Consider the following 12,985-nt stretch of genomic DNA (forward strand, 5'->3'; position numbering starts at 1 on the left):
GCCCCCACGGCCCGGGCCCCCCGCATGAGAGTGACAAGCGCGGGCCGGCAGCTCCGTGTTCCCTCGTGGCCTCCCCCTCGCCTGCATCCTCATGTCCCGTCCCCCCCAGGCACTTCGATGCGAATAAAAACGCTGACAGAGCTGTGGAGGCGGCTCCTTCCTGCGGGGCCCGGCAGGAGCCGCGGACACCGCACGGGGCGGGGGGTGGGGGGCACGGCCTGTGCCGGGGGGAGGGGCCGCGGTGACCCCGCCCCGTTATGCCCCGCCCCCCCGGCCCCGCCCCGATTCCGCGCGCACGCGTGGGGGCGTGTCTCGCGCGTTCCCGCCCCTGCGCTCCCGGCGCGCGCTGGGACACGCCCAGGGGGCGGGGCTTAGTGACGCGCCGCGCGGGCCGCGGCTCTCACCGCCCCCCCCGCGCGGCGGCGCCGTGACGTGGCGCTTCCGGCGGCGGCGGGACGCGGTGAGTGCGGACGGGCCCCCCCCAGCCGCCCCGCTCCGGGCCCGGCAGCCACGCACCCGGCGCCTTCTTTCCCTGGGCCGCCCCGAGTTAGCTCCCAGCGCCGTCCTGCCGCCGCTCGGCCCGCCGCCCGCCCTCTGACGGGCTGAACTCGCGCGGCTGTGCCGCTTGCCCGCCGGCGCCGGGCCGGGGGCCGCAGCAGAAGGCCCGGAAGGCTTTAAGCGCTTAAACCTCCCTGGCAGGCGCGGGGCGGGTGCTCGGGAGTGGCGTCACCCTGTCCGGCCACCGAGGGAGCCCACCGGCACCCTCCGCGACAGGGTCAGGCGAGCGCTCGGCCGCTTCCCGGCCGGGCTGGTTCCAGCTCGGGCTGTACTTCCAGGTGCCGTGTCGGGAGCGCCAGCGCCGCCCTCCTGCGAGCAGGCGCCGGGTCGGTGCTGCTGAGCCGTAAGTTTTGCCTCCTGGAAGAAGAAGCCCTGCCGTCGCAGAGGGGCTGCCGCCTTCCCTCCCCGCACCGGCGGGGAGGCACGGGGTCTTCCCGGGAGAGCTGAGCCAGAGAGCTAGCTGCCGGGCTGGAGGAGGAGTCCCGGCTCCTCCAGACTGCTTCAGAGATGGAGCTCCCCACTGCCACCTTCATCCAAGGGCTGGGGAACGAGGTGACAGTGGTGGCCGGTGTCGTGGTGCTGGTCCTGGCTCTGGTGCTGGCATGGCTGTCCACTTACGTTGCTGACAGCAGCAGCCATCTTTTGGGAACAATCGTGACGGCGGGGGATGTAGCCGTCATCCGGCTCGGCCGCATGGAGCGGTTCGTGGGGACGGCAGGGGCAGATGAAGTGCCAGAGCCCCAAAGAGTCCCTGAAAACCGAGAGGACAAAACAGAAGAGGAAGGTGGAGCCGTGGCAGGGCCAGCAGCAGAGCAGGGGTCTGGCAGCAGCCCCTCTGACCCCAGTCTGGAGCAGCTGCTGGACATCCAGACCTTGCCTAAAAGGACCTTGGCTGCTGAGCTCAGTGCCCCGGGCAGCCAGGGGGAGCCGCCTGCCCTGGTGGGGAGCGATTTGTGCTCCGGCCTCATCAAGATCCGGCTCAAATTCCTCAACGACACGGAGGAGGTAGCCATGGTCCGGCCTGAGGACACTGTAGGGGGCCTCAAGAGGTAGGTCCTGAGAGAGGTGAGCATGAGAGAGCGCTGGCTGCCTCACTGCAACCCCTCCCTCCCCTTATGGTTCTTGTCCCTGCACTTGTACAACAGCCCCCTCCCCACCATTCTGCCAGAGGACAGGGGAGGGTTTCCAACCATTCTTGCTATGCTTCTCTCCCTGTGCTTTGCTGAGGAATCCCTCCAGAAATGATAAAGTGCCAGTTTAAAAATTACAAAGTTAAAAGAGGAGATGGCATCTGGTGGCCACTGCTCCCCCAAGCCAGGATCCCTTCGGCTTTTCTCTCTGGGGTTCCTCCCAGCCCCCAGGTGACTTTATCTGCATCCAGGAGCACCAGTTCTTCCATCTCTGACCTTTTCCCTCCTCCCACAGCAAGTGTTTCCCGGGCCAGGAGAGCCAGATGAAGTTCATCTACCGTGGGCAGCTGCTGCAGGACCAAGAGCAGACGCTGCACTCGCTCCACATCACAGACAACTGTGTCATCCACTGCCACCAGTCCCAGAGTGCCAGCACCCCCACCCCCCTGCCCGACCCTGGCGCTGCCCCTGCCACGCCAGACGTCGGGGGCCTCCCCCTGGGCGCAGGGAACCTCATGGTCCCCACCGTCATGGTGGTGCTGGCAGTCGTCTGGTATTTCCGCATCAACTACCGGCAGCTCTTCAGCGGCCCGGCCACCGTCTCCTTGATCGGCGTCACGGTGCTGTTCAGCTTCCTGGTGTTCGGGCTGTACGGACAGTAGGGACTGGCCCAGGAGGGGCCCCGAGCCTGCCATCCCCCAGGGACCAGCAGTGCTCAGGTGGTGCTTTCTCCACTGTGGCGTGTGCAGCTGGTGCAGCAGGGAGCTTGGCCCATCCTTCCCAGTCTTGGTGCCAGACTTTGCCCCCCCACACCAGAAGGATCTGTGCTCCCCCCAGACACTGTCCTCCTCACCCCACAGCTCAAGGGAAAAGATCTCAGCCTGAGTGGACATGCTGAAGGTACCCAGGGCCCCGCAGTGGGCCGCTGCTTCCTCCCACAGACTTAAATAAAAGGTGTAACATGAGCCCAAGTGTTCACCTTCCTGCTCCAGGAAACTGGGGCTGGCTCACCCCACCCCACACACTGCCCTCCCCTTGCTTCTGGGAAGCATTCATTCAAAAACAGGCAGCCCCAAGAGTCTGGTAAGCTGGGTGCAGCTGGGCTGGGGGAGGATGTGATGGCCTCGCTCCATTACACACAGGCAATCCAGTGAGGTTCTGGTGCTGCACAGCAGCCACACACCAGGGATACCAAGTCAAGATGCAGTTTTATTTACAGGGGCAGCCACAACCCACTGCTGGGACACACAGACCTGCCCTGGGCTCAGGGCCCTGGGTGGGATGGAGCACGTGTGCAAACAGACAAGGCTGGAGCCCAGGAGGGCCCTGGGCACCTATGAGCCTGGCCAGGGGGGCGAGGATATGGACTGGGGGTCCCCAACCCCTTTATGGCCCTTGAACCCCAAATTGCAGCACCTCTCCTGCAATGGGAAGGGTTCAGGCTGTCCCAGGCGGTGGGAGAGGGCCCAGGGTGGTTGTCCTGTTTCTGGGTGGCCAGATGCTCCTCCTCAGGCCCCAGGGCACACGGAGGCCAGCTCGGCGTGCTCCAGTGGCCAGGCCCAGCCCCAAAGCCATGCCGGGAGCTACTGCCAACTGCAGTGGAGAGGGAGCGTGAGGATCCCCAGGCAGTAGGGCCCAACCCCAGCAGCTTGGGGTGCCCAGGGCTCTGCCACAGCACTAGCTTTTAGCAGCAGTTTTAAAACAATAGTGAATCCAGAGTACAGAGCACCATAATTTGCAAGACCCCCTGAAAGGAGAAGCCCCCCACCCCCCACCCCAGCACGGGGGAGTAGAACAGAAGCAGCCTCCCCCCAGCGACATACAGCCAAACTCAGGGTGTCAGACAGCCATTGGGGGTGGGGGGAACAAGAGTGGGGACTGAGCTAACTCTGTCCCCAACACTGCCCCTGTGCTGAACACAACTGGAGAGGGGTAGGACTGGGCTGGGGGGGGTGTGGATCCACGGAGAGGGACCTGTCTTCCCCCACTGCACAGTGGAGTGCTGCACTCCCCCGCCCCGCTCCATGGGGGCAGAAACACTGAAAGGACTTCCCTCCCATCCCTAACTGCAGCAGGAGGTCCCCAGACACATGAGGACTGGGACACTGAGCTGCCCTGGGGCCATCAGCCTGGGGGTGAGGCCAGTGCCAGGGCAGGGCAGACACCACAGAGGACACCACACTCTGCCTCCAGTCCAGGCTGTGGGCCCCGGGTTTGCTCTGAGGCTCAGGGGCAGTCCCTGGCAGGCCAAGGTCCACCCCTCTGTACACAGAGGCCAGTTCAGAGCTGGAAAGGTCACGGCAGCTTCTCCCATCCCGAGCTGCCCCAGCTGTCCCCCCACAAACAGCCCCAAACACAAAGGATGCAGCATGCAGTACACCCCTGCCCAGGACTCCCCCGAGCTTGGGCAAGCCCTGTACAGGCCATGCTGGGCCACAAACACCCTCCCCAGCAGATGAATCCAGCTGCTTATGGCAGAGTTGGGGGTGTGCAGTTTCCATCTGTCTCCTTCAAGCATGAAAAGCCCCTTCCAGCACACTACCCCCTGATTCTGATCCAGCCCAACCCATGCGTGCTGGCCCGCAGCAGGGAGGGGGGAGCAGCCCCAGGCTGGGAGCTGCCCCCAAACCCCCGAGGCAGGAGGGATCTGCACTCCCATCACCCGTGTGCCACTCCCCACCCCCCTGGGGTAAGGGTCCTCTGGAGGAACGAGCCAGGGAAGGTGCACAGCGGGTTTCTGGGTGGGTGGTGAGGAGGGAAGGGGGGAGGGGTTGTGCCCCCATCTCAGAGCAAGACAACCCCCCGATGAGAGCCCCCACATACAAGAACTATGACACAGAATAAATAGAGGCACCGGGGTGGGGGAAAAAGGGCATGACTGAGGGCTCCCAAATCCACCCCCACTGCCACTCCACCCCCCAACCCCTGTGGCAATGGCCAGGTCCTCCATCCTCTGCCCCAGGCACCCACTTTGTGTCCAAACGGCAGGGCTGCCCCAGTTGGGGGGGAAGGGCTGCTCCAGCCTGTGTCCATCTGTCTGTCCATCTTCCCCCTCCTCCATCAGCTCTGCTGTGCTCAGTTGATGTCATCATAGATGCTGGGGGTGTGGGGTGCAGGGGGTTTGGGCTTCTTCTTCTTGCTGGAACCCAGCCCTGAGGTCCCACTCACCAGCCCCAGGTGGGGCTTCTTCTTCTTGGTCTTGCGGGACTCAGAGTTGTTTGTACCTGGAGGGGAGAGAAAGGAGGAGATGGGGGCATGGGGGAGGAGATGGGGGCATGGGGGAGGAGATGGGGGCATGGGGGAGGAGATGGGGGCATGGGGGAGGAGATGGGGGCATGGGGGAGGAGATGGGGGCATGGGGGAGGAGATGGGGGCATGGGGGAGGAGATGGGGGCATGGGGGAGGAGATGGGGGCATCAGGAACCCCCACAAAACAGAGAGGATCCCCCTGTCACCAATTTATATCTGGGAAAGCATCCCCAAAACATTCCCTCCACCTCAGGAAGGTGGGTAACAAGATGTCCCAGTAGAAGCTCCAGGGACGCTTCAGGCTGGCTTTGGGTAGCTGTGGTCAGTCTGTGTCCCCTCTTGGGCTGGGGGGACATCAGGAGGGCCCAGTTTTGGCCCCGCAGAGGGGTCTATGTTGCAGGATTTGTTCCCTCTGCCCCTAAACACTCACTGGCTTTCGAGGAGGCCGAGTCGGAGGGTGAGATGTCGGAGGAGCCGTCCCACTGCAGCCGGCTCATGAGGGCCTGGCTCTCAGCCACTTCGAAGCTGTCGTTCTCCACGGTGCCCTCTGCCTCGGGCAGGGACCTGGGCAAAGGCATTAGGGGGGTCCCCAGCCCCTGTGACGGGGCAGGATGGAGCCCATGGTGCTGCATTCCTCAATGTCAGAGGCTGCCAGGGGTTCCATCCATCTCCCCAGGACCCTCCCACATTGCACATCCCAATCCCGGCCCTCCGAGCCTCCCTGGAGACATCCCTGTACCCACCCCCACCTGACCACTCCATGCAACCCCCCCAGCCCCCGTTCTCGGGGGGCAGAGCCCGGTTTGCCCCCACCCCGTGCCGGGTGTGTGGCGGCGGGTGCTGACTCACGCGGAGGGCCCCAGGAGGTACACGCGCACCGACCGCCGCTGCTCGTCCGTGTGCTGCGGGCACCGCAGGGACCTGCCAGCAAGACACCGCGCACTCAGGCCTCTGGCTGCCCCCTCCGCAGCTCCCACAGGGATCCAGGCATCTTGGGGACCCCTCTGCCCCTCCCAAAGCCCCCCAGCTTCCTGCTCTGTGCAGGGTAAGACCAGGATTCCCTCACCTGGTGCACATCTTCTTGGTGTGCTCGGAGATGACCCCACATTGCTGGGGAGAGAAGGGATGGGTGAGGGGGTGGGCGAGCAGCCATGTGACCACCAGCCTGCAGCGTGGTCCCGTGACTCCCAACTCTCCAGGTGCTGTCCTGTCCCCCCAGACAGAGCAGCCGCCCCCTCGCAGGCCAGCATGTCCCCCAGGACTGGGACTTCATGCCCCATGGGGGTGCAGAGCTTGTCCCGGGGTAGAGGCACCTCCCTGCCACAGGGTTCAGATCACACGTCTCCTCATTCCCTGCCGGGTCAGAGCCAAGCCAGGAGAGACCCTGGGAGCGCCAGTGCCCGTGTGCCCCATCTGCCCAGGTCAGGGCGGCGCTGTACCCGCCGCTGCGCCCCCAGCCCTGCGGCCACAGCCACGCACCGTGGTGAGCAGCGTCCGCAGCTCCTCGGGGCCCAGCGTTTCGTAGCTGATCCCTGCTGAGTTGCTGTACTGTGGGGGGCAGAGAGCCGGGTCGGGGCTGGTGGGGGGCAGGGGACACCTGGGCGGGTGGGGGACAGAGCCCAGGCCCCCCAGCCCCATCCCACACCGGGCTCACCTTGAAGGGGTCTGGGTTCCCGCTGATATCGCCTGGAAGACAAGAGGCATAAGGAGGACCCCTGCCCGTGGCCTGGCCCCCGTGTGACGCCCGGGGCCACCAGCCCCCCCACCCCCCCCACTCACCATTTTTGTGTTTCAGGGACTTGGACCTGCGGGGCGAGTTGGGGTTCTGCAAGGAGACCGGGGCTGCTGGGAGGTGCAAGGTGCCCCCCCATGTCCCCCACACCGCCTCCGCCCCAGGTCCACCCCCTAGCAGCCCCTCACACCCTGCCAACCCCTCACCTTGTCGGATTTCCTCTTCTTTGCTAGAGAGAGAGACAGAAGAGGGACAAGTTTTACCTTTTGTGGTGGATTTAGCCCCAGCCGCTGCAGCAGTTGCTGCCAGCCCCGCCTCCGCTCTGCTGCTGGGAGACACCCTGCCCAGGCATGGGCTGGGGCAGTCGGGCACCCCAGGACTCGGTTGTTCCCACCCTGCCACCCCCTGCACACACGCCTAGGACTGTGTTTGAGGGCCATGGGGCAGCCAGGATGTGTCCCTGACATAGGGGCTGGGGGCCTGTGGCACCCTGTGTCCGCCTACCTTTCTTCTCAGAGCCATAGGACCAGTCATTGTCATTGATGTCATCATTGTCCTCCTGGTCGCTCTCTGACTTGTTCATGTTGTTGCTGCTCGCGATCCTGTACAGGGAGAGGAGGAAGGTCAGGGACCCATGGCTGGGACCCATCATGCACCCTCCCTGGCACCCCTGGGCTTGTGCCATGCCCCACCAGCAATGCCGTGCCCACTTCAGATCCAAGGCAGGGGTTCCCAGCAGCCACCAAAGGAATTGGGGACAGAGGAGACAGGATTCCCAGGTCATTTTTTCCAGAAATGAATCACAGGGCTGGGGCAAGAGGAGCTGGAGGTGGGACTCCAGGGCTGGGGCACATGGATACACCCCCCACAATGAAAAAGGAGTGAGGAGAGGCCAGATGTCCAGTTTCCATCCCAGGCTCATCAGCACTGAGATGGGGTTGCCCAAATCCTCCACACCCAGCAATGAGAAGAGACACAGCCCCACAGCCTCAGTCCTTCCTCGTGCCCCCGTTTCCCCGTGCAGGGTGGACTGCAGGAGCCTCCAGCCCCGCGCTTTGGGGGCGAGGGGGGCTGTGCCCACCTCCTGTTGGCGATGCGGCTGCTGTTGCGGCCCATGCCCAGGCACTTCTCCAGGTGGGGGGCGAAGCGGGAGGCGGCGATGCTGCGGCTGCAGTTGGGGCACACGCACTCCTTGTTCTTCCACTGGTTATACACCTGCCCGAAGATGTCCACGCCAGGCTGGTCCACGATCTCTGCGGGAGGCAAAATGCATCAGACCCCCCACCCCAAGACCTCCCTCTGATGCTGACCATGCCCCTCAGCTCTGGTGCTTTGCTGGGGGCTGGGGTGGTGGTGGTGAGGGGGTCCCTTGGGCTGCCAGTCCCCTCCCACATCTTGGGGGGACCTGAAACCAGTGACAGGGCAGCCAGGGGAGATCTACCTTCCCACTCTCTACCCAGCCATGCTTCTCCAGTGCAGAGCATCACACCCCAAGGAAACACTTGTGGAGTTCTTTACCCCAGGGCTTTACAAAATGGCACCTATGAGATGGGACAGCAGCACTGGCAGTGCCAGGGGGATGCCTGGGCCACCGTGTGTTTCACCCTCCTCATCATGGCTTGTGCCCAAATCAATAGAGGCAGGGACAAGCAGTGGGTGTCCCCCCACCCACAGCCTCCCAGTAGCACAGGGAACAGGATGCTCACTGTGTCCCCCTGTAGTGGTTTTTGACTGGACCAGGTTTTTTAGCAGCAGGGGAGCTACAGGGGTGGCTTCTTTTAACAAAGAGTTGCCAGAAGCTTCCCCTGTAGCTTCACAGGGTTAGGGTCAGTCAGTTCTAAGCTGGACCTGCACCTGACCCAGGCCTGGCCAATTAGTGATGGAGGTTATGCCTCTGTAGATAACAGATTGGAGAAGCTGCTGCACAGTTGCAAAACTGCAGCAGCAACAGAGAGGGAGAATGTGAAAACATCTCTGCAGACACCAAGGTCAGTGGAGAAGGAGGGGGAGGAGGGTGCTTAGGCCCTGGAAAGGCTCCCCTGTGATACATGGTGAGGACCATGGTGAAGCAGGTTGTCCCCTGCAGCCCATGGAGGCCACTGGGGAGCAGAGACAAACCGGCAGCCCGTGGAGGAGCCCACGCCAGAGCGAGTGGATGCCTGAAGGAGGCTGTGACTCCATGGGAAGCTCATCCTGGAGCAAGCTCCTGTCAGAACCTGGGAGTCCGTGGGGGAGGAGCCCATGCCAGAGCAGGTTTGCTGTCAGGACTTGTGACCCTGTGAGGGACTCAGGCTGGAGCAGTCTGTCCCTGAAGGACTGTTCTCCTGGTGGGTGACCCACGCTGGGGCAGGGTGTGAGCAGCTACCCCAGTGGCAGGCCCCATGCTGGAGCAGTTCATGAGGAGCTGCAGCCCATGGGAAGGGCCCATGTTGGAGAAGTTGGTGAGGGACTGTCTCCCATGGGAAGGACGCAACAGTGTAGCAGTGGGGAGTGTGAGGAGGCCTCCCCCTGAGAAGCAGCAGCAGCAAAGTCCATCTGTAATGAACTGACCATAACCCCCATCCACTGCGCTGCTGGGGGGGAGGAAAGGGAGTCCCAGGAAGAGGAGGGGTGGGGAGAGGTGTTTTTAAGATGGTTTTATTTCTTACCTCCCTGCTCTTATTGTTTCTTTACTAAATCAAACCTTTTTCTTCCTAAGTCTGTTTTGCCCGTGATGCCAACCGACGAGTGATCTCTCCATCCTTATCTCAACTCACAAGCCATTTGTTACATTTCTCTCTCTCTCTCCTGTCCAGTTTAGGAGAGGGAGTGATTTTATGACTTGGTGGACAATGGGCTAAACCACCACACCCCCTATCCCACTCACCAAAGTCCTTCATGCTGTCAGGGTCTGTGTCATCCAGGAAGAAGTAGCCACACTTGACTGCCCGGTGGACTTCAAAGCAGAGGCCCAGACAGGCATCTTCCACCAGGTCCGTGTAGATCTCATGTGCAATGGCCTAGGGGAAGGGAGGGGCGAAAGGAGAGATGAGGAGGGAGGTGGGGGCCAGGGGAGAGGGCAGCCAGTCAGCCCCTGGGCACTGCTCACCTCCAGTTTGCTGTTATCCAGGCCAGACAAAGACATTTCCTCCATTTTCATTTGCAACTGCTCCCAGAGAAGTCACGCCGAATGCTCATAGCACAGGACACACGGGGAGGGGGGTTTGCTGTGGGTGGGTGGAGGGGAGGCAGGGCACACGCTGGCATCTCACCCCTGGCCAGCAGATACCCCCCACCCAGCCAAAAACCCCACCTTGTGCACTGGGCAGGCCCCAAGACCTCTGGGGGGCCTCCAAGTCCCAAGAGGCAGAGTCTTGGGTTAAAGCCCCCAGGAATTTGGGGGAGGGATGGGCATGGAAGTCTGCCAGCCTGGCACCAACTTCCCTGGGGGACAGATCAAGAGGGAACAGGGAAGGGTCGTGCGTTTGGATCGGCTCCCTGGTCGCCCCTGTGCCAACCTGGGACATGAATAAACATCAACAAAGCCTCAGGTCCCCCAGGTGCACCCTCTCACTCCCAGCACTGCCTCCAGATTGCAGGTGGGCTCAGGGGTGTCCCTCAAAGCCACCCCCCGCAGAGGGACACTGGGTTTTGCTGCATCACCCTCCCTTGAAGCTGATGGAGGAGTAGAGGGAGGGGACAGGGCAGGGACAACCGTGCCGTCCCCCACCTCGCAGAAAGAGCCCCCGGCCTCCCCTCTCCAACGGCAGGTCTAACCGGGGGGGGGGTCCCAAACTCACTCCACGACACCCCCGCCAGCACCGCGCTGCCGCCAGCACCCGCGAGCGGTGCGCTCGGACCGGCGGCTCGCTGCCCCGGTTGCCATGGCGGGGGTGTTCCGACCTAACCACGGAGACTGCATGGCGAGCTCCCCGCGCCCACCTCCCCCCGCCCGCACCCGCTTCCGGGCCCGAGCTGGAGATTTCTTCCCTCCGCTGCGGAAAGAGGAAACACCGGCAACGCCGTCTGGCAGCGGCTCGGACCTGCGCCGCCGCGGCCGCAGACCACGGGACCCTCCGTGACCCCCTGCGTGCCTCCCCCGGGGTGAGAGGCCGGTGTGGTGCAGGCAGAGCCCGGGCGGGTGCGGGTGCAGCCCGGTGCTGCCCAGCCCCCCCCCGCGCTGCAGGCAGGCCTGCGGGCAAGGCCGGGAGGAGCCGAACAAAAGGGATGCGGGGACCCAGCTGGGGATGAGGGGGACGCTGCACCCTGCCCGCCCTCCACGGGGAGATGCCTGCGAGAGGGGAGACACGGCTGAAACCCCCGAAACCGTGGCAGGAGCCGGGCCTGCGTTAGGCTTGGGATTTGCGGGGGGGGGGGGGGGGCGGAGTGGGGGAGCGGCGGGCAGAAAAAGGCGGGGAGCAGGAGAGCGAGGGGCGGGGGAAAGGGGGTCCCGGCGCCTGAAGGTCCCCCACGGGGCCGCGGAGGTGGCGGGGGAATGTGCTGGGCTGGGGCGGGGAGGGGCTGGAGGGACCGAGGAGGGGCACACGCGGGGCGGGGCAGCCCCGGGGAGGGCCCCGGCGCCGGGCCGGGCGGATCGCGGGATCCAAAGGGGGGGGGGCGGGAGGGGGGGGGGGGCTGAGGTCCTCCGGGGCGGGGTCACCGGGCCGCCCTCCGGTGCTGCAGGGCCCCACGGCGGGGCGGGGCCCCGGGGGCTGCGGGCCGGGCGGGCCGAGAGGGGCGGGTCGGTCGGTCACTCACCGGCGCGGAAGGCCCGTCGGGGCCGGGCCGGGGTCAGGTCAGCGCCCCCCGCCGCTCCGCCGCGGGACACGGCGGCGGCTCGCCATGCTCGGCGGCGGCGGCGCCCGCCCTGCCGGGGCCGGGACTGAGGCCGGGGCCGGGGCCGGGGCCGGAGCGTGAGCGGTGCAGCGGGCGGGCCGGGCCTGGCGCTCCCTCCGCCCGGCGGCGGCGGCGGCCCGAGGCGGAGGGGAGAGGGGCGGGGCGCCGCGCCCGGCGCGCGCACGGCCCGCCCCCGCCCCCGCGCCCGCCGCCAATGGGGAGGCGCCGTGCGGGGCGCGGCCAATGGGGAGCGGCCGCCGCCGCCGCCGAGCGGGGCCGGCACCTGGCCGGGGGGCGCCGGGGCGGGGCCTGCGGGGGCGGGGCCGCGGGCGGGGCCTGGGCCGCGACCACCCGGGGCCTGCCGCAGGGACCGCTCGGGCTCCCGGTCTCGGCCCCACCGAGCCCCCCCATCCCTATGGATCCGCCTCCCTGTCCCCATGGACGCCTCATGCCTCCTCAGACCCCTCCCAGCGACGCCCAGGGGCAGCCTCACACACGGAGTGACGCTAACGGAGCCCCTCGTCCTCGCCGCTGCGCCCAGCTCCCGCCCTTCGATCCTCGCGGGGCTCTGCGCTGTTACGGACCCACGGAAACCCCCTCCCGAGCGACACCAACCCCCACCCCCCTCCCTTGATACTCCCTGCGGACCACCCCCAGCCCCTAAAAGTGACCCCTCGGCATCACCGCAGCCGGCTCCCCGCCGCAGACCCCGCACATCCGCACCGGGGGGACAGGGGAAAACACTCCTCAGGCTTGGCTTTTGGTTTTTTTCCTAAAGTTTTATTTTTTTTATAGTAATGACATGAGAACAGAAACATCATTTTTCACTTTATTATACAAAAAAAAAAAAAACCAAACAAAACCCAAAACAACGAAAAAAACCCAAAAAAACTAAAAAAAAAAAAGCAAACAACCTAAAATCCCGGCTAAACAACAACAAAAAACCCCCAAACAAACAAGCAACAACGAAAAAAAACCCAGAGGAACCGAAAGCACCCTGCTCGGCCCCACAGCCTCCAACTGGGCTTTTTTTCATTTCTTCGTCTTTTTTTTTTTCCTTTTTTTGTTTTGTTTTGTTTTTTGTGTTTTTTTGTTTTAAACCTACAAAAACCACTCTTTAAATATTAGAAAAAAAAGATGATTTGTTTTGTTTTTGGCTTTTTTTTTTCTCTTTTTTTTTGTTTTCCTTTTTTTTTTTTCCTCTTTTTTTTTTTCCTTTTTTTTTTTTAACATAATTCACAAGAAACTTCCATCTAAAGGAGCCCGGGTTTGTGGGTTTTTTTTTTCTGTGGCAGTGCCAAAATGCACTCAGGTTCAATTCTCTTGCAGCGCAAACGCCTGCCCCCCCCCCCGCCCCTCCCCAAATTGTTGGCGCTGTAAGAATTTTTCATTTTTATTATTATTTTTTAATTTTTTTTTTTAACAGAAAAAAAAAACAAACAAGAAAAGTTGGGGGTGTCGTGGTTTGGGTTATTTTTTTTTTTTTGCCTTTTTTTGTTGT

General features: G+C 63.4%; 2 protein-coding genes across 4 annotated transcripts; one reads left to right on the plus strand and one right to left on the minus strand.

The window, feature by feature from the left end:
* The first annotated feature begins 431 nt into the window (after positions 1 to 431).
* TMUB2 (transmembrane and ubiquitin like domain containing 2) lies at positions 432 to 2,653 on the plus strand. Of its 2 annotated transcripts, XM_062017640.1 has the most exons (3): positions 432 to 460; positions 837 to 1,607; positions 1,984 to 2,653. In XM_062017640.1, the coding sequence occupies exons 2-3, from the start codon at positions 1,066 to 1,068 to the stop codon at positions 2,348 to 2,350; spliced, it is 909 nt and encodes a 302-aa protein (XP_061873624.1). In that variant the 5' UTR covers positions 432 to 460; positions 837 to 1,065; the 3' UTR covers positions 2,351 to 2,653. The 2 variants fall into 2 exon arrangements, with proteins under 2 accessions (XP_061873624.1, XP_061873623.1); XM_062017639.1 differs by having other exon boundaries at positions 439 to 1,607.
* A 224-nt stretch (positions 2,654 to 2,877) lies between these two features.
* On the minus strand, positions 2,878 to 11,618 carry ATXN7L3 (ataxin 7 like 3). Of its 2 annotated transcripts, none has more exons than XM_062018880.1 (13): positions 11,407 to 11,618; positions 9,758 to 9,841; positions 9,536 to 9,668; positions 7,751 to 7,922; positions 7,174 to 7,271; positions 6,876 to 6,898; positions 6,717 to 6,762; positions 6,592 to 6,623; positions 6,417 to 6,485; positions 6,004 to 6,047; positions 5,787 to 5,858; positions 5,368 to 5,501; positions 2,878 to 4,912 (listed from the first exon to the last, which is right to left on the minus strand). In XM_062018880.1, the coding sequence occupies exons 2-13, from the start codon at positions 9,806 to 9,808 to the stop codon at positions 4,764 to 4,766; spliced, it is 1,023 nt and encodes a 340-aa protein (XP_061874864.1). In that variant the 5' UTR covers positions 9,809 to 9,841; positions 11,407 to 11,618; the 3' UTR covers positions 2,878 to 4,763. The 2 variants fall into 2 exon arrangements, with proteins under 2 accessions (XP_061874864.1, XP_061874863.1); XM_062018879.1 differs by having other exon boundaries at positions 9,758 to 9,875.
* Positions 11,619 to 12,985: the final 1,367 nt, after the last annotated feature.

The sequence above is a fragment of the Colius striatus genome, chromosome Z, assembly GCF_028858725.1.
Source record: "Colius striatus isolate bColStr4 chromosome Z, bColStr4.1.hap1, whole genome shotgun sequence".
Taxonomy (NCBI): Eukaryota; Metazoa; Chordata; class Aves; order Coliiformes; family Coliidae; genus Colius; species Colius striatus.